Below are 21,008 nucleotides of genomic sequence, written 5' to 3'. Positions count from 1 at the left end.
GGTTATAGATGTGGTGAAGGAGGAACACAGCGAGAGAGCAGCTACAACAACAAGGAGGTTATAGATTTGGCGATGGGCAAGCAAGCGGGGTCTGAGCTGGAAAGGAATTCCAACCCCGGACGCAAGCACCTCAGTTGTGTTAATGGTGGACATTAGGGAGAGAGGGATCAGGGAGGGAGATTAGCATGAATGAGCTTCCGTCGCCGCATAAGATTATCATGCCCGCAAATATGCGCACAACAGCAGTGTTCATGAGAGATTACCACCATGAGAGGTGCAATCCAAAGGGCATGTGAGCATGAGAGTGCAATCCAAGTTGCATGTGAGCATTGTCTCAAACTCACTCTCCCTGCTTGATTGTATTATCTGAAATACACATGAGAAGCCATATTTAAGAGGAATATCTCAGCTTAAATTAACATTAGGATTAGACTGTTGCGATGTCATTATTCGGTCTTAACCGTCAATATTTGCTCCTTTTCTCACTCACCTCCATGTCACCTGCTCTCCCTGCCCTGCCGGCATCCTCATGCCCTCTCTCTCTCTCTACTCTGAATGCACCAGAGTGAACATGAAAGAAATATGATCAGTAAAGAAGTGGTGTTTCTTGCCATGATGTTCAGGAATGGATTAATAACAATTTCTGATCTGAATGGCAATTATTATGATTATATGGAGAATCATTAACTCATCTCTTGTACTACTGTATACTTCTATCATCTGACTGGAACTCATTTTCTCACTGCTCTCAACTTTTCTTCTTTTCTGAGGCTGCCCAAAAAACTCACGAATGTCACTGCCACCCTTCCTGTTGCTCGTGATGACACTCACTGTGAATGTCACTGCCACCCTTCCTGTTGCTCGTGATGACACTCACTGTGAATGTCACTGCCACCCTTCCTGTTGCTCGTGATGACACTCACTGTGAATGTCACTGCCACCCTTCCTGTTGCTCGTGATGACACTCACTGTGAATGTCACTGCCACCCTCCCTCTTGCTCGTGATGACACTCACTGTGAATGTCACTGGCACCCTTCCTGTTGCTCGTGATGACACTCACTGTGAATGTCACTGCCACCCTCCCTGTTGCTCGTGATGACACTCAATGTGAATGTCACTGCCACCCTTCCTGTTGCTCGTGATGACACTCACTGTGAATGTCACTGCCACCCTTCCTCTTGCTCGTGATGACACTCACTGTGAATGTCACTGCCACCCTTCCTGTTGCTCGTGATGACACTCACTGTGAATGTCACTGCCACCCTTCCTGTTGCTCGTGATGACACTCACTGAATGTCACTGCCACCCTTCCTGTTGCTCGTGATGACACTCACTGTGAATGTCACTGCCACCCTTCCTCTTGCTCGTGATGACACTCACTGTGAATGTCACTGCCACCCTTCCTCTTGCTCGTGATGACACTCACTGTGAATGTCACTGCCACCCTTCCTCTTGCTCGTGATGACACTCACTGTGAATGTCACTGGCACCCTTCCTGTTGCTCGTGATGACACTCACTGTGAATGTCACTGCCACCCTTCCTGTTGCTCGTGATGACACTCACTGTGAATGTCACTGCCACCGTTGCTGTTGCTCGTGATGACACTCACTGTGAATGTCACTGCCACCCTTCCTGTTGCTCGTGATGACACTCACTGTGAATGTCACTGCCACCCTTCCTGTTGCTCGTGATGACACTCACTGTGAATGTCACTGCCACCCTTCCTCTTGCTCGTGATGACACTCACTGTGAATGTCTCTGCCACCCTTCCTCTTGCTCGTGATGACACTCACTGTGAATGTCACTGCCACCCTTCCTGTTGCTCGTGATGACACTCACTGTGAATGTCACTGCCACCCTTCCTCTTGCTCGTGATGACACTCACTGTGAATGTCTCTGCCACCCTTCCTCTTGCTCGTGATGACACTCACTGAATGTCACTGCCACCCTTCCTGTTGCTCGTGATGACACTCACTGAATGTCACTGCCACCCTTCCTGTTGCTCGTGATGACACTCACTGTGAATGTCACTGCCACCCTTCCTCTTGCTCGTGATGACACTCACTGTGAATGAGCGCTGAATGTAATAAAACTGCGTGCACTTTAATCAAAGAAACACTAATAATGACATTTATCATAATCAAGTACAGCTATACACTCTACTATACGAATATGCGATAAATGAGAGCGGCGACTGTCTACAAATATGACACATGCAGCGCAACATAAATTATTGACACTTTACTCAGACTTCACGTGGGCTTTCTGACAAATATAACGTAATAGAGACATTCACGTTAGTTGAACACGCCCGTGAGCGCCACTGTTGGTCGCTGGGTGAATGTGTGGCTAATTCACTTTCCAAGTAACTTACTTAGCTATGATAGCTAACGTTACTGATGGTTGATTGATTAGCAATCGCGAATCGGCCCGTTTTCACCAAAAATGTTTGTTTTCACTCGACAGTGATATAGCCAACGTAACACTCATATAACTTTCTAGTTTTCCACTTGTTAATACATTTTAAAGTAATGAAATGGAGAGAGAGTACAGTGTGTGACATTGATTGTACCTACCCACAGCAGTCGAGCAACGGCTGCTGCTGGGGTAGGGCAACACCACGTGACCACCACACGCAGAACTGCAGTACACCGTGAAACTAGAACCGGTAGCAGTAATAATGATGGCAACTTGTTAAGTTTGGTTATGATTATTATTACAGTTGCTCATGATTATTTCGTACGGCGGTGCGTGATTTGCTTGTCGTAGCATAGCATTTTTTAATGTTTTATAACAATATATTGGGGGGGGGGGACATTGAGCATATTTGAATATTATAATTACGGCCTTGGTTTAAAGCGATTTGAAGCATGTTTTATTTTTAAAACGGAAATATGGTTTTGGGGGGGGGGCAGAGCATTGTGATGTCATATTTGAGGGGGGGTCTGACTTTTTGTGACGTCGTGTGACGAGGGGGGGGGTCAAAAATCGTCCAAAATCGCGTGACGTCATTTATGGACGGCCCCTAACCACTAAACTCAACTTCACCACTGAGCAGCTCACCCCTCCCATCTCATTCACCCCCCCCTCCTCCACCCCTTCTTCACTCTACACTCACCTCTTACTCAGCCACTCACCTCTTACTCAGCCACTCACCACCCCTCACTCACCAACCCCTCACCCACTACCTCACTCACTGTGCAGTGTCCACTCACTCAACACTCACCTCTTACTCAGCCACTCACTCACCACCCCCTCACCCACTACCTCACTCACTGTGCAGTGTCCACTCACTCTACACTCACCTCTTACTCAGCCACTCACCACCCCTCACTCACCACCTCCACTTCCTCTTAATTCATGGACAAGTGAACAAAGACAAAGATCCCCCGTTTAGCCTCAGCAGGCCGTTGGGGCAAGTGCTGTTGGCGAGCACCGATCAAGGGCGGCACTGTGCACAATGGGGTGGGTGGCCAGCACCACGCCCGACCGCCTTTGTCTCCCTAGAGACGATGTTCACACTTCGCATCAGGGACTCGTTTCAGGCTGAGTCGACCTAGGGGAAGCCCAGAACCGGTTTAGATAATCGCCACTGGTGGTGGCCATCGGCTTCATAGCACAGCTGCACTCCCGCTCATCACTACCACAACCACCATCACCTAAGTACTATAACTACCACTACAACCACAACCACCATTACCTAACTACTATAACTACCACTACAACCACAACCACCATTACCTAACTACTATACCTACCACTACAACCACCATCACCTAACTACTATAACTACCACTACAACCACAACCACCATTACCTAACTACTATAACTACAACCACTACCACAACCACCATTACCTAACTACTATAACTACCACTACAACCACTACCACAACCACCATCAGCTAACTACTATAACTACCACTACAACCACTACCACCATTACCTAACTACTATAACTACCACTACAATCACCATTACCTAACTACAATAACTACCACTACAACCACTACCACCATTACCTAACTACTATAACTACCACTACAACCACAACCACCATTACCTAACTACTATAACTACCACTGCAACGACAACCACCATTACCTAACTACTATAACTACCACTACAACCACAATCACCATTACCTAACTACTATAACTACCACTACAACCACTACCACCATTACCTAACTACTATAACTACCACTACAACCACTACCACAACCACCATCACCTAACTACTAAAACTACCACTACAACCACTACCACAACCACCATTACCTAACTACTATAACTACCACTACAACCACAAACCACAACCACCATTACCTAACTACTATAACTACCACTACAACCACGACCACAACCACCATCACCTAACTACTATAACTACCACTGCAACCACAACCACCATTACCTAACTACTATAACTACCACTACAACCACAATCACCATTACCTAACTACTATAACTACCACTACAACCACTACCACCATTACCTAACTACTATAACTACCACTACAACCAATACCACAACCACCATCACCTAACTACTATAACTACCACTACAACCACTACCACAACCACCATAACCTAACCACTATAACTACCACTACAACCACAAACCACAACCACCATTACCTAACTAATATAACTACCACTACAACTACTACCACAACCACCATCACTTAACTACTATAACTACCACTACAACCACTACCACAACCACCATTACCTAACTACTATAACGACCACAACCACTACCACAACCACCATTACCTAACTACTATAACTACCATTACAACCACTACCACAACCACCATTACCTAACTACTATAACTACCACTACCACCATTACCTAACTACTATAACTACCACTACAACCACAACCACCATTACCTAACTACTATACCTACCACTACAACCACTACCACAACCACCACTACCTAACTACTATAACTACCACTACTACCACAACCACTATTACCTAACTAATATAACTACCATTACAACCACTACCACAACCACCATTACGTAACTACTATAACTACCACTATAACCACTATCACCATTTCCTAACTACTATAACTACCACTACAATCACTACCACAACCATTACCTAACTATAACTACCACTACAACCACTACCTAACTACTATAACTACCACTACAACTACCACCACCATTACCAAACTACTATAACTACCACTACAACCACTACCTAACTACTATAACTACCACTACATCTACCACCATTATCTAACTACTATAACTACCACTACAACCACTACCACAACCACCATTACCTAACTACTATAACTACCACTACAACCACTACCACAACCACCATTACCTAACTACTATAATTACCACTACAACCACTACCACCATTACCTAACTACTATAACTACCACTACAACCACTGCCACCATTACCTAACTACTATAACTACCACTACAACCACTACCACAACCACCGTTACCTAACTACTATAAATACCATTACAACCACTACCACAAACACCACTACCTAACTACTATAACTACCACTACAACTACTACCACAACCACCATTAACTACCTACTATAACTACCGCTACAACCACTACCACCATTACCTAACTACTATAAATACCACTACAACCACTACCACCATTAACTAACTACTATAACTACAACCACTGCCACCATTACCTAACTACTATAACTACCACTACAACCACTACCACAACCTTCATTACCTAACTACTATAACTACCACTACCACAACCACCACTACCTAACTACTATAACTACCACTACAACCACAACCACCATTACCTAACTACTATAACTACCACTACAACCACTACCATAACCACTATTACCTAACTACTATAACTACCACTACAACCACTACCACAACCACCATTACATAACTACTATAACTACCACTACAACCACTACCACCATTACCTAACTACTATAACTACCACTACAGCCACCATTACCTAACTACTATAACTACCACTACAACCACAACCACCATTACCTAACTACTATAACTACCACTACAACCACTACCACAATCACCATTACCTAACTACTATAACTACCACTACAACCACAAACACCATTACCTAACTACTATAACTACCACTACAACCACAAACACCATTACCTAACTACTATAACTACCACTACAACCACAAACACCATTACCTAACTACTATAACTACCACTACAACCACTACCACAATCACCATTACCTAACTACTATAACTACCACTACAACCACTACCACAATCACCATTACCTAACTATTATAACTACCACTACAACCACTACCACCATTACCTAACTACTATAACTACCACCACCACCGCCAGCAGCAGCAGCGCGGTCGCTCCTCACACGCGGGCGGGAGGGGGAGACGGAGTCCGCCCCGTGGCCACTCAGCCACTAGGGGACATTCACTGTCTCCACTCAGACACTGGGGACATTCACTGTCTCCACTCAGACACTGGGGACATTCACTGTCTCCACTTAGCCACTGGGGGACATTCACTGTCTCCACTCAGCCAGTGGGGATATTCACTGTCTCCACTCAGCCACTGGGGACATTCACTGTCTCCACTCAGACACTGGGGACATTCACTGTCTCCACTTAGCCACTGGGGGACATTCACTGTCTCCACTCAGCCAGTGGGGACATTCACTGTCTCCACTCAGCCAGTGGGGACATTCACTGTCTCCACTCAGCCACTGGAGTAGTGACACATAGCGAGTAGTGACACACAGTGAGTAGTGACACAGTGAGTAGTGACACAGAGTGAGTAGTGACACAGTTAGTAGTGACACAGTGAGTAGTGACAGTGAGTAGTGACACACAGTGAGTAGTGACACAGTGAGTAGTGACACACAGTGAGTAGTGACACAGTGAGTAGTGACACAGTGAGTAGTGACACAGTGAGTAGTGACACACAGTGAGTAGTGACACAGCGAGTAGTGACACAGCGAGTAGTGACACACAGTGAGTAGTGACACACAGTGAGTAGTGACACACAGTGAGTAGTGACACACAGAGTAGTGACACAGTGAGTAGTGACACACAGTGAGTAGTGACACAGTGAGTAGTGACACACAGAGTAGTGACACAGTGAGTAGTGACACACAGTGAGTAGTGACACACAGTGAGTAGTGACACAGTGAGTAGTGACACAGCGAGTAGTGACACACAGTGAGTAGTGACACAGTGACTAGTGACACACAGTGACTAGTGACACACAGTGACTAGTGACACAGTGAGTAGTGACACACAGCGAGTAGTGACACAGCGAGTAGTGACACACAGCGAGTAGTGACACAGTGAGTAGTGACACAGTGAGTAGTGACACACAGTGAGTAGTGACACACAGCGAGTAGTGACACAGTGAGTAGTGACAGTGAGTAGTGACACAGTGAGTAGTGACACACAGCGAGTAGTGACACACAGTGAGTAGTGACACACAGTGAGTAGTGACACAGTGAGTAGTGACACAGTGAGTAGTGACACACAGCGAGTAGTGACACAGTGAGTAGTGACACAGTGAGTAGTGACACACAGCGAGTAGTGACACACAGTGAGTAGTGACACAGTGAGTAGTGACACAGTGAGTAGTGACACAGTGAGTAGTGACACACAGTGAGTAGTGACACACAGTGACTAGTGACACACAGCGAGTAGTGACACACAGCGAGTAGTGACACAGCGAGTAGTGACACACAGTGAGTAGTGACACACAGTGAGTAGTGACACAGTGAGTAGTGACACACAGTGAGTAGTGACACACAGTAACTAATGACACAGCGAGTGTAGTAGTCGTGGTAGTCGCGGTGTGCGTGTTGGATGGACATTTTATTTATTTTTTACAATAATGTCTAATAGTGTATTGTATTACATTGTCTTTTTTTTACCTTTTCTTGTTTCATTGTATGTAATGGAAGAAATTAGGGATTAATAAAGTACAACCATAACCTCAATAATATCAACATAAATCAATGCATTGTTATAGGAAGACAAGTCCAGATATTGTGGCCAAGGTTTATCAAATTGTTGTTTATATTTACATATTTACAAGTAAACTTGGGTGGGCAGCAGGGGCGTTTGCTCTCCTCTCCTCTCATCTCCTCTCTAGACAATGACAAGTGTCTCGACTTGCCATTCTTCAAGCAAAGGATCCAAAGGCATTTTTGTGCTTATCGTTGACACCGATAAAAGACTGTCATATTCAATCTCGATTTGAAGCTTTCGTGACTACAGGAATCCATACTCTTTGGTTCTTTTGGTAAGGTAACGTAGTAGGTATAAAATAAAATAAATCACGACGTTTCGACCGCAACACAAGCGGTCGTCCTTAGGCGGAAAAAAATAAAACCCAGCAGTGGAACTGCTGAACCAGCGAGAGAGCAGCTACAGCAACAAGGAGGTTATAGATGTGGTGATGGAAGAACACAGCGAGAGAGCAGCTACAACAACAAGGAGGTTATAGATGTGGTGAAGGAAGAACACAGCGAGAGAGCAGCTACAACAACAAGGAGGTTATAGATGTGGTGAAGGAAGATCACAGCGAGAGAGCAGCTACAACAACAAGGAGGTTATAGATGTGGTGAAGGAAGAACACAGCGAGAGAGCAGCTACAGCAACAAGGAGGTTATAGATGTGGTGTAGGAAGATCACAGCGAGAGAGCAGCTACAGCAACAAGGAGGTTATAGATGTGGTGATGGAAGATCACAGCGAGAGAGCAGCTACAACAACAAGGAGGTTATAGATGTGGTGTAGGAAGATCACAGCGAGAGAGCAGCTACAACAACAAGGAGGTTATAGATGTGATGATGGAAGAACACAGCGAGAGAGCAGCTACAGCAACAAGGAGGTTATAGATGTGGTGAAGGAAGAACACAGCGAGAGAGCAGCTACAACAACAAGGAGGTTATAGATGTGGTGTAGGAAGATCACAGCGAGAGAGCAGCTACAGCAACAAGGAGGTTATAGATGTGGTGAAGGAAGAACACAGCGAGAGAGCAGCTACAACAACAAAGAGGTTATAGATGTGGTGTAGGAAGATCACAGCGAGAGAGCAGCTACAACAAGGAGGTTATAGATGTGGTGAAGGAAGATCACAGCGAGAGAGCAGCTACAGCAACAAGGAGGTTATAGATGTGGTGAAGGAGGAACACAGCGAGAGAGCAGCTACAACAACAAGGAGGTTATAGATGTGGTGATGGGCAAGCAAGCGGGGTCTGAGCTGGAAAGGAATTCCATCCACGGACGCAAGCACCTCAGTTGTGTTAATGGGGGACATTAGGGAGAGAAAGATCAGGGAGGGAGATTAGCATGAATGAGCTTCCTTAGCCGCATAAGAGTATCATGCCCGCAAGTATGCGCACAACAGCAGTGTTAATGAGAGATTAGCACCATGAGAGGTGCAATCCAAAGGGCATGTGAGCATTGTCTCAAACTCACTCTCCCTGCTTGATTGTATTATCTGAAATACACATGGGAAGCCATACTTAAGAGGAATATCTCAGCTTAAATTAACATTAGGATTAGACTGTTGCGATGTCATTATTCGGTCTTAACCATCAATATTTGCTCCTTTTCTCACTCACCTCCATGTCACCTGCTCTCCCTGCCCTGCCGGCATCCTCATGCCCTCTCTCTCTCTCTATTCTGAATGCACCAGAGTGAACATGAAATAAATATTATCAATAAACATGTGGTGTTTCTTGCCATGATGTTCAGGAATGGATTAATAACAATTTCTGATCTGAATGGCAATTATGATTATATGGAGAATCATTAACTCATCTCTTGTACTACTGTATACTTCTATCATCTGACTGGAACTCATTTTCTCACTGCTCTCAACTTTTCTTCTTTCCTGAGGCTGCCCAAAAAACTCACGAATGTCACTGCCACCCTTCCTGTTGCTCGTGATGACACTCACTGTGAATGTCACTGACACCCTCCCTGTTGCTCGTGATGACACTCACTGTGAATGTCACTGCCACCCTTCCTCTTGCTCGTGATGACACTCACTGTGAATGTCACTGCCACTCTTGCTCGTGATGACACTCACTGTGAATGTCACTGCCACCCTTCCTGTTGCTCGTGATGACACTCACTGTGAATGTCACTGCCACCCTTCCTCTTGCTCGTGATGACACTCACTGTGAATGTCACTGCCACCCTTCCTGTTGCTCGTGATGACACTCACTGTGAATGTCACTGCCACCCTTCCTCTTGCTCGTGATGACACTCACTGTGAATGTCACTGCCACCCTTCCTGTTGCTCGTGATGACACTCACTGTGAATGTCACTGCCACCCTTCCTGTTGCTCGTGATGACACTCACTGTGAATGTCACTGCCACCCTTCCTCTTGCTCGTGATGACACTCACTGTGAATGTCATTGCCACCCTTCCTGTTGCTCGTGATGACATTCACTGTGAATGTCACTGCCACCCTTCCTCTTGCTCGTGATGACACTCGCTGTGAATGAACGCTGACTGTATTACAACTGCGTGCACTTTAATCAAAGAAACACTAATAATGACATTTATCATAATCAAGTACAGCTATACACTCTACTATACGAATATGCGATAAATGAGAGCGGCGACTGTCTACAAATATGACACATGCAGCGCAACATAAATTATTGACACTTTACTCAGACTTCACGTGGGCTTTCTGACAAATATAACGTAATAGAGACATTCACGTTAGTTGAACACGCCCGTGAGCGCCACTGTTGGTCGCTGGGTGAATGTGTGGCTAATTCACTTTCCAAGTAACTTACTTAGCTATGACAGCTAACGTTACTGATGGTTGATTGATTAGCAATCGCAAATTGGCCCGTTTTCACCAAAAAATGTTTGTTTTGACTCGACAGTGATATAGCCAACGTAACACTCATATAACTTTCTAGTTTTCCACTTGTTAATACATTTTAAAGTAATGAAATGGAGAGAGAGTACAGTGTGTGACATTGATTGTACCTACCCACAGCAGTCGAGCAACGGCTGCTGCTGGGGTAGGGCAACACCACGTGACCACCACACGCAGAACTGCAGTGCACCGTGAAACTAGAACCGGTAGCAGTAATAATGATGGCAACTTGTTAAGTTTGGTTATGATTATGATTACAGTTGCTCATGATTATTTCGTACGGCGGTGCGTGATTTGCTTGTCGTACCATAGCATTTTTTAATGTTTGACAATATATTGGGGGGGGACATTGAGCATATTTGAATATTATAATTGCGGCCTTGGTTTAAAGCGATTTGAAGCATGTTTTATTTTTAAAACGGAAAAATGTCTTGGGGGGGGGGGGGCAGAGCTTTGTGACGTCATATTTGAGGGGGGGGGGTCTGACTTTTTACTACCACCACCATTACCTAACTACTATAACTACCACTACAACCACTACCACAACTACCATTACCTACCTACTTTAATTACCACTACAACCACTACCACAATCACCATTACCTAACTACTATAACTACCACTACAACCACTACCACCATTACCTAACTACTATAACTACCACTACAACCACCACCGCCAGCAGCAGCAGCAGCGCGGTCGCTCCTCACGCGCGGGGTGGAGGGGGAGACGGAGTCCGCCTCGTGGCCACTCAGCCACTAGGGGACATTCACTGTCTCCACTCAGCCACTGGGGACATTCACTGTCTCCACTCAGCCAGTAGGGACATTCACTGTCTCCACTCAGCCAGTGGGGACATTCACTGTCTCACTCAGCCAGTGGGGACATTCACTGTCTCCACTCAGCCAATGGGGACATTCACTGTCTCCACTCAGCCAGTGGGGACATTCACTGTCTCACTCAGCCACTGGGGGACATTCACTGTCTCCACTCAGCCAGTGGGGACATTCACTGTCTCCACTCAGCCAGTGGGGACATTCACTGTCTCCACTCAGCCGCTGGGGACATTCACTGTCTCACTCAGCCACTGGGGGACATTCACTGTCTCCACTCAGCCAGTGGGGACATTCACTGTCTCCACTCAGCCAGTGGGGGGCATTCACTGTCTCCAATCAGACAGTGGGGACATTCACTGTCTCCACTCAGCCAGTGGGGGACATTCACTGTCTCCACTCAGCCAGTGGGGGACATTCACTGTCTCACTCAGCCAGTGGGGACATTCACTGTCTCCACTCAGCCAGTGGGGACATTCACTGTCTCTACTCAGCCAGTGGGGGACATTCACTGTCTCCACTCAGACAGTGGGGACATTCACTGTCTCCACTCAGCCAGTGGGGGACATTCACTGTCTCCACTCAGCCAGTGGGGGACATTCACTGTCTCACTCAGCCAGTGGGGACATTCACTGTCTCCACTCAGCCAGTGGGGACATTCACTGTCTCCACTCAGCCAGTGGGGATATTCACTGTCTGTACTCAGCCAGTGGGGGACATTCACTGTCTCCACTCAGACACTGGGGACATTCACTGTCTCCACTCAGACAGTGGGGACATTCACTGTCTCCACTTAGCCACTGGGGGACATTCACCGTCTCCACTCAGCCACTGGGGACATTCACTGTCTCCACTCAGCCAGTGGGGGACATTCACTGTCTCCACTCAGCCAGTGGGGGACATTCACTGTCTCCACTCAGCCAGTGGGGATATTCACTGTCTCCACTCAGCCAGTGGGGGACATTCACTGTCTCCACTCAGCCAGTGGGGACATTCACTGTCTCCACTCAGCCAGTGGGGACATTCACTGTCTCCACTCAGACAGTGGGGACATTCACTGTCTCCACTCAGCCACTGGGGACATTCACTGTCTCCACTCAGCCAGTGGGGACATTCACTGTCTCCACTCAGACACTGGGGACATTCACTGTCTCGACTCAGCCACTGGGGGACATTCACTGTCTCTACTCAGCCAGTGGGGGACATTCACTGTCTCCACTCAGACACTGGGGACATTCACTGTCTCCACTCAGCCAGTGTGGACATTCACTGTCTCCACTCAGCCAGTGGGGCACATTCACTGTCTCCACTCAGTCAGTGGGGACATTCACTGTCTCCACTCAGCCACTGCGGGACATTCACTGTCTCCACTCAGCCACTGGGGGACATTCACTGTCTCCACTCAGCCAGTGGGGACATTCACTGTCTCCACTCAGTCACTGGGGGACATTCACTGTCTCCACTCAGGCAGTGGGGGACATTCACTGTCTCCACTCAGCCACTGGGGGACATTCACTGTCTCCACTCAGCCAGTGGGGACATTCACTGTCTCCACTCAGCCAGTGGGGGACATTCACTGTCTCCACTCAGCCAGTGGGGACATTCACTGTCTCCACTCAGCCACTGGGGGACATTCACTGTCTCCACTCAGCCAGTGGGGACATTCACTGTCTCCACTCAGCCACTGGGGACATTCACTGTCTCCACTCAGCCAGTGGGGGACATTCACTGTCTCACTCAGCCAGTGGGGACATTCACTGTCTCCACTCAGCCAGTGGGGACATTCACTGTCTCCACTCAGCCAGTGGGGACATTCACTGTCTCCACTCAGCCACTGGGGGACATTCACTGTCTCCACTCAGCCACTGGGGGACATTCACTCAGAGTGGTCTCCTTTGTTTGACCAGAGGGAAACACTGAGATTCACTCTACCCAGAGTAGTCTCATCTTACTAAATTGGAGCCCCTGAGAAAATTTCTAGCGAATTAATTAATTATTTGACCAGGTGCGAGTTATTTAGATGAACTGTCTCTATTGAGCGATTCCTTTATTTAACCTTTAATATTCACTATCTTTAGTGAGTGATTCATGTGTTTAACCATGCGAGAGTTGTTGAGATGCACGCTCTACTGATAGGGGCCATTAAGATTTACTATCCAGATTGAATGACTCCTTTATTTAACCAGTTAAGAGCCATTGCGATTCACTATCTCTCGTGAGTAACTCCGTTATGTAATCCTGCGAGAGCCATTGAGGTTCACTCGATGCAGTGATTTACTTCTTTAACCAGGTGGGAATCATTTACTTCTCTAGTGAGTGAATTAATTATTTAACCAGGTGAGAGCCATTGAAATTCACTCTCTCTAGTGAGGGGTGAGGGGGTGAGGGGGGCGGTGGTGAGGGGGTGAGGGGGAGGCGGTGGTGAGGGGGTGAGGTGGTGTGTGTACACGGTTTGTGTGTGTACATGGTTTTTGTGTGTGTGTACATGTTGTGTGTGTATACATGGTGTGTGTGTGTGTATACATGGTGTGTGTGTGTATACATGGTGTGTGTAGGGGTATCGTGGTGTGTGTGTACATGGTGTGTGTGTACGTGGTGTGTGTGTGTACGTGGTGTGTGTCTGTGTACGTGGTGTGTGTACATGGTGTGTGTGTGTGTACATGGTGTGTGTGTCTGTGTACATGGTGTGTGTCTGTGTACATGGTGTGTGTCTGTGTACGTGGTGTGTGTGTACATGGTGTGTGTGTGTGTATACATGGTGTGTGTAGGGGTATCGTGGTGTGTGTGTACATGGTGTGTGTGTGTACATGGTGTGTGTGTGTACGTGGTGTGTGTCTGTGTACGTGGTGTGTGTACATGGTGTGTGTGTACATGGTGTGTGTGTCTGTGTACATGGTGTGTGTCTGTGTACGTGGTGTGTGTACATGGTGTGTGTGTACATGGTGTGTCTGTGTACGTGGTGTGTGTCTGTGTAGTGGTGTGTGTAGAGGTATCGTGGTGTGTGGAGGGGTACCACGGTGCGTGTATCGGGTGGAGTGGAGGGACCTCTGAGTCTGATTCTCCTCTCTCTCTGGTCACAGAGACGACCTTCGTGGACTGTGGAGGCCTCAAGTTCCTGCTGAGCCTGCTCATGCACCACGCCTGCCAGGGCCTCATGCTGCGCTTTGTGAGTCACGCGGAGAGGGGGGGGGTGAGAGACAGAGAGAGTTAGAGAGTGAGTTAGTTAGTTAGTGAGAGAGTTAGAGAGGGAGTTAGTGAGTGAGAGAGTTAGTGAGAGAGTTTGTGAGTTAGAGAGAGAGTTAGAGAGTTAGTTAGTGAGAGAGAGATAGAGAGTTAGTAAGTGAGTTAGAGAGAGTGAGAGAGTTAGTGAGTGAGTTAGCGAGAGAGTTAGTGAGTGAAAGAGTTAGAGAGAGAGATAGAGAGTGAGTGAGTGAGAGAGTTAGTGAGTGAATGAGAGAGTTAGTGAGTGAGAGAGTTAGTGAGTGAGTGAGAGAGTTAGCGAGAGAGTTAGTGAGTGAGAGAGTTAGAGAGAGAGTTAGTGAGAGAGAGTTAGCGAGAGAGTTAGTGAGTGAGAGAGAGAGTTAGAGAGAGAGTTAGTGACTGAGAGAGAGTTAGCGAGATAGTTAGTGAGTGAGAGAGAGAGTTAGAGAGAGAGTTAGTGACTGAGAGAGAGTTAGCGAGAGAGTTAGTGAGTGAGAGAGAGACAGTTGAATAGTGAGTGAGAGAGTTAGAGAGTTAGTGAGTGAGAGAGTTAGAGAGTTAGCTAGTGAGAGAGTTAGAGAGTTAGTGAGTGAGAGTTAGAGAGAGAGTTAGTTAGTGAGTGAGAGAGATAGAGAGTTAGTGAGTTAGTGAGTGAGTGAGAGAGTTAGTGAGTGAGTGAGAGAGTTAGCGAGTGAGTTAGAGAGAGAGAGATGGGTTAGAGAGAGAATTAGTGAGTTAGTTAGTGAGTGAGAGAGTTAGCGAGTGAGTTAGAGAGAGAGTGATGGGTTAGAGACATTACTCCACGTTATTGACGTCCTAACAGACGAACCTTACAGCTCACAATGAGGGAGACAGACTTAGAAGACAAATGTCAATGTGGAGTGGGAGCGATCTCAGGGTGTCTTGTCGAGTGCTTGTAGAATCGCCAGTGTGAATGGGGCCGTCCATAAATGACGTCACGCACCTGGGGGGTGGGGTCAGACAATTGTGACGATGTGTGACGAGGGGGGGGGGGGTTGAGAAATGTGACGTCACTTCAAAATGCGCAACTTTAAATAAATATAGACAACACGTTCTACTTAATTAAATAGACTTTTTAATAAATGTTTTCTCCTACAACATCAAGAGTGCAGCGCCACATTAAATTCTCACTACAATGACAATAGTTTAAAGCGATTTTGAAGCATGTTTTATATTTGGGGGGGGGGGGCAGAGCTTTGTGACGTCATGTTTGAGGGGGGTCTGACTTTTTGTGACGCCGTGTGACGAGGGGGGGGGGTAAAAAAATCGTCCAAAATCGCGTGACGTCATTTATGGACGGCCCCAATCATCCTGCCGGATAAGCCTGCTGTTTGTGTACTCTGTGTACATTCTTGTGTTTGTACCTCAGATGTGTGCGCCGTGTTGTTGGCGTCTTGCCTAGCAAGTCCGTCCTGCGCCGTGCGATGTTGCTGTGCCGTGTGTGCCCTGAGCGTCTCTCGCGTCTCTGCACTTCACCGCCTCGTCTACAAGTTGTCACTTGGGGATTGCCACTTGGGGATTGCCTCTTGAGGTGCGGCAGCGATCTCGCGTGCGCTCCGTTCTGCCTCCTCCTCCTCCCGCTTGTGCCGCCGCTCCTCCTCCTCTATCCGCTCCTCCTCCTCCTCTATCCGCTCCTCCTCCTCCTCCTCTATCCGCTCCTCCTCTATCCGCCGCTCCTCCTCCTCTGCCGCGATGAGCTTCAGCCGTGCCAATCTGGCGGAGTCGTAGACACGAGACCAAGTCCTAGTGCAGAGTGGCGCCGTCTTACACAGTGGAGACGCTTGCACCGGGGGCACCATCTTGCTGGCCTGCTGCTGCTGCTGGACGTCTCGAGAGAGAGAGTTAGAGAACGAGGTGGAGAACGAGGTAGAGAGAGAGGTAGAGAGAGAGGTAGTGAACGAGGTAGAGAGAGAGGTAGAGAACGAGGTGGAGAACGAGGTGGAGAACGAGGTAGAGAACGAGGTAGAGAGAGAGGTAGAGAGAGAGGTAGAGAACGAGGTGGAGAACGAGGTAGAGAACGAGGTAGAGAGAGAGGTAGAGAGAGAGGTAGAGAACGAGGTGGAGAACGAGGTGGAGAACGAGGTAGAGAGAGAGGTAGAGAGAGAGGTAGTGAACGAGGTAGAGAGAGAGGTAGAGAACGAGGTAGAGAACGAGGTAGAGAACGAGGTAGAGAGAGAGGTAGAGAACAAGGTGGAGAACGAGGTGGAGAACGAGGTAGAGAGAGAGATAGAGAACAAGGTAGAGAAGGAGGTAGAGAACGAGGTAGAGAGAGGTAGTGAACGAGGTAGAGAGAGAGGTAGAGAATGAGGTAGAGAACGAGGTAGAGAACGAGGTAGAGAACGAGGTAGAGAACGAGGTAGAGAGAGAGGTAGAGAACGAGGTAGAGAACGAGGTAGAGAACGAGGTAGAGAACGAGGTAGAGAACGAGGTAGAGAGAGAGGTAGAGAGAGAGGTAGAGAACGAGGTAGAGAACGAGGTAGAGAACGAGGTAGAGAATGAGGTAGAGAACGAGGTACAGAACGAGGTAGAGAGCAAGGTAGTGAACGAGGTGGAGAACGAGGTAGAGAACGAGGTAGTGAGAGAGGTAGAGAGAGAGGTAGAGAACGAGGTGGAGAACGAGGTAGAGAGAGAGGTAGAGAACGAGGTAGAGAACGAGGTAGAGAGAGAGGTAGAGAACGAGGTAGAGAACGAGGTAGAGAACGAGGTACAGAACGAGGTAGAGAGAGGTAGAGAAGGAGGTAGAGAACGAGGTAGAGAGAGAGAGGTAGAGAACGAGGTAGAGAACGAGGTAGAGAGAACGAGGTAGAGAGAGAGGTAGAGAACGAGGTGGAGAACGAGGTAGAGAACGAGGTAGAGAGAACGAGGTAGAGAACGAGGTAGAGAGTTGGTGACTGTATCGCTGTGTGAGAGTAGTGGGGAGCGGTAGTGTAGTGACCTGCGCGCTGCGCTACGAACCCGGCGCCCCGGGATCCATTCCCACTCACGGCCAACACCAGTGACGACTATAGAAGCCGGACTCCCCTAGGTTGACTCAGCCTCAAAAGAGCAGCTGGTGCAGAGTGTGAACATCGCCACTAGGGGGACAAAGGCGACCGGGTGTGGTGCGGTCAGTCGCCTCCTCGTGTGCCGTGCCGGCATTCACAGGTGCTCGTTTAAAGCACTTGCCACGACAGTACGTTAAGACTATGCAGGGGAACTTTGTCTTTGTATGTTTGAGAGTGTGGGAGAGTGTGTGTGAGTGTGTGAGAGTGTGTGAGGGTGAGTGTGTGAGAGAGTGTGGGTGAGTGTGTGAGAGTGTGGGTGAGTGTATGAGAGTGTGGGTGAGTGTGTGAGGGTGAGTGTGTGAGTGTGTGAGAGAGTGTGGGTGAGTGTGTGAGAGTGAGTGTGTGAGAGAGTGTGGGTGAGTGTGTGAGAGTGTGGGTGTGTGAGTGTGTGAGAGAGTGTGGATGAGTGTGGGTGAGTGGGTGAGTGTGTGAGAGTGTGTGAGTGTGTGTGAGTGTGGGTGAGTGTGGGTGAGTGTGTGAGAGTGTGTGAGGGTGAGTGTGAGAGAGTGTGTGAGAGAGTGTGGGTGAGTGTGTGAGAGGGTGGGTGAGTGTGTGAGAGTGTGTGTGAGTGTGTGAGAGTGTGTGAGAGTGTGGGTGAGTGTGTGTGAGTGTGGGTGAGTTTGTCAGAGTGTGGGTGAGTGTGTGTGTGTGAGAGAGTGTGGGTGAGTGGGTGAGAGTGAGTGTGTGTGAGTGTGTGTGAGAGTGTGATAGTAACTGTGTTTGTATGGGGATGAGTGTGAGTGTGTATATGAGAGTGAGTGTATGTGAGTGAGTGACTGTATGGGGATGAGTGTGTATAGAAGAGTGAGAGTGTGTGTGATAGTGACTGTATGGGGATGAGTGTGAGTGTGTATATGAGAGTGAGGAGCGGTGGTGCAGCGGTCAGCTCACTGCACCACGAACCCAGGGACCCGGGTTTGATTCCCGCTCACGGCCAAAGCCAGTGACGATTATCTGAACCGGTCCTGGGGCCCCTCTAGGTCCACTCAGCCTCAAACTGGTATCCGGTGCGGTGTGTAAACATCACCACAAGGGAGACAAAGGCGGCCGGGGCTGGTGCCGGCCACCCCCTCGTGCGCCGTGCCGCCCTTCACAGACGCCGCTCGCTACCGGCGCTTGCCCCGAGAGCTGCTGAAGGCTGTCGGGGCGACCTTTGTCTTTGTTGGTGAGCGTGGGGTGAGAGGGAGTGACGTCATCACCGAGGGGTGCGAGTGGCAGTAAATGAGTGACAGTGAGTGTGATTGAGTGTGAGTGAGTGACAGTGAGTGAGTGACAGTGAGTGACAGTGAGTGAGTGACAGTGAGTGACAGTGACAGTGAGTGAGGGACAGTGAGTGAGTGACAGTGAGTGACAGTGAGTGAGTGACAGTGAGTGAGGGACAGTGAGTGAGTGACAGTGAGTGACAGTGAGTGAGTGACAGTGAGTGACAGTGACAGTGAGTGACAGTGAGTGAGTGACAGTGAGTGAGGGACAGTGAGTGAGTGACAGTGAGTGACAGTGAGTGAGTGACAGTGAGTGACAGTGAGTGAGTGACAGTGAGTGACAGTGAGTGACAATGAGTGACAGTGAGTGAGTGAGTGACAGTGAGTGACAGTGAGTGAGTGACAGTGAGTGACAGTGAGTGAGTGACTGTGAGTGAGTGACAGTGAGTGACTGTGAGTGAGTGACAGTGAGTGACAGTGAGTGAGTGACAGTGAGTGACAGTGAGTGAGTTACAGTGAGTGAGTGATAGTGAGTGACATTGAGTGACAGTGAGTGACAGTGAGTGACAGTGAGTGACAGTAAATGAGTGACAGTAAATGAGTGACAGTGGGTGACAGTGAGTGACAGTGAGTGAGTGACAGTGAGTGACAGTGAGTGACAGTGAGTGAGTGACAGTGAGTGACAGTGAGTGAGTGACTGTGAGTGAGTGACAGTGAGTGACAGTGAGTGAGTGACAGTGAGTGACAGTGAGTGAGGGACAGTGAGTGAGTGACAGTGAGTGACAGTGAGTGAGTGACAGTGAGTGAGGGACAGTGAGTGAGTGACAGTGAGTGACAGTGAGTGAGTGACAGTGAGTGACAGTGAGTGAGTGACAGTGAGTGACAGTGAGTGACAATGAGTGACAGTGAGTGAGTGAGTGACAGTGAGTGACAGTGAGTGAGTGACAGTGAGTGACAGTGAGTGAGTGACTGTGAGTGAGTGACAGTGAGTGACTGTGAGTGAGTGACAGTGAGTGACAGTGAGTGAGTGACAGTGAGTGACAGTGAGTGAGTTACAGTGAGTGAGTGATAGTGAGTGACATTGAGTGACAGTGAGTGAGTGACAGTGAGTGACAGTGAGTGACAGTAAATGAGTGACAGTAAATGAGTGACAGTGGGTGACAGTGAGTGAGTGACAGTGAATGACAGTGAGTGAGTGACAGTGAGTGACAGTGAGTGAGTGACTGTGAGTGAGTGACAGTGAGTGACAGTGAGTGAGTGACAGTGAGTGACAGTGACAGTGAGTGAGGGACAGTGAGTGAGTGACAGTGAGTGACAGTGAGTGAGTGACAGTGAGTGAGGGACAGTGAGTGAGTGACAGTGAGTGACAGTGAGTGAGTGACAGTGAGTGACAGTGACAGTGAGTGACAGTGAGTGAGTGACAGTGAGTGAGGGACAGTGAGTGAGTGACAGTGAGTGACAGTGAGTGAGTGACAGTGAGTGACAGTGAGTGAGTGACAGTGAGTGACAGTGAGTGACAATGAGTGACAGTGAGTGAGTGACAGTGAGTGACAGTGAGTGAGTGACTGTGAGTGAGTGACAGTGAGTGACTGTGAGTGAGTGACAGTGAGTGACAGTGAGTGAGTGACAGTGAGTGACAGTGAGTGAGTTACAGTGAGTGAGTGATAGTGAGTGACATTGAGTGACAGTGAGTGAGTGACAGTGAGTGACAGTGAGTGACAGTAAATGAGTGACAGTAAATGAGTGACAGTGGGTGACAGTGAGTGAGTGAGTGACAGTGAGTGAGTGACAGTG

General features: G+C 48.0%; 1 protein-coding gene across 2 annotated transcripts in view; it reads left to right on the top strand.

Moving 5' to 3' along the window:
- The window catches only part of LOC142906670 (uncharacterized), a 248,209-nt gene that overhangs the window by 107,454 nt on the left and 119,747 nt on the right, over window positions 1-21,008 (top strand). For both annotated transcript variants that reach the window (XM_076054965.1, XM_076055016.1), the window contains one exon: window positions 14,827-14,912. In XM_076054965.1, coding sequence (XP_075911080.1) covers window positions 14,827-14,912 — 86 coding nt within the window. The remainder of the gene's footprint in view (window positions 1-14,826; window positions 14,913-21,008) is intronic.

This window comes from Petromyzon marinus, chromosome 1, assembly GCF_048934315.1.
Source record: "Petromyzon marinus isolate PM22_M1 ecotype Great Lakes invasive population chromosome 1, UKy_Petmar_22M1.pri1.0, whole genome shotgun sequence".
NCBI lineage: Eukaryota > Metazoa > Chordata > Hyperoartia > Petromyzontiformes > Petromyzontidae > Petromyzon > Petromyzon marinus.
Note: the sequence above shows the minus strand (reverse complement) of the source record. Positions and strands in the feature narration are given on the sequence as shown.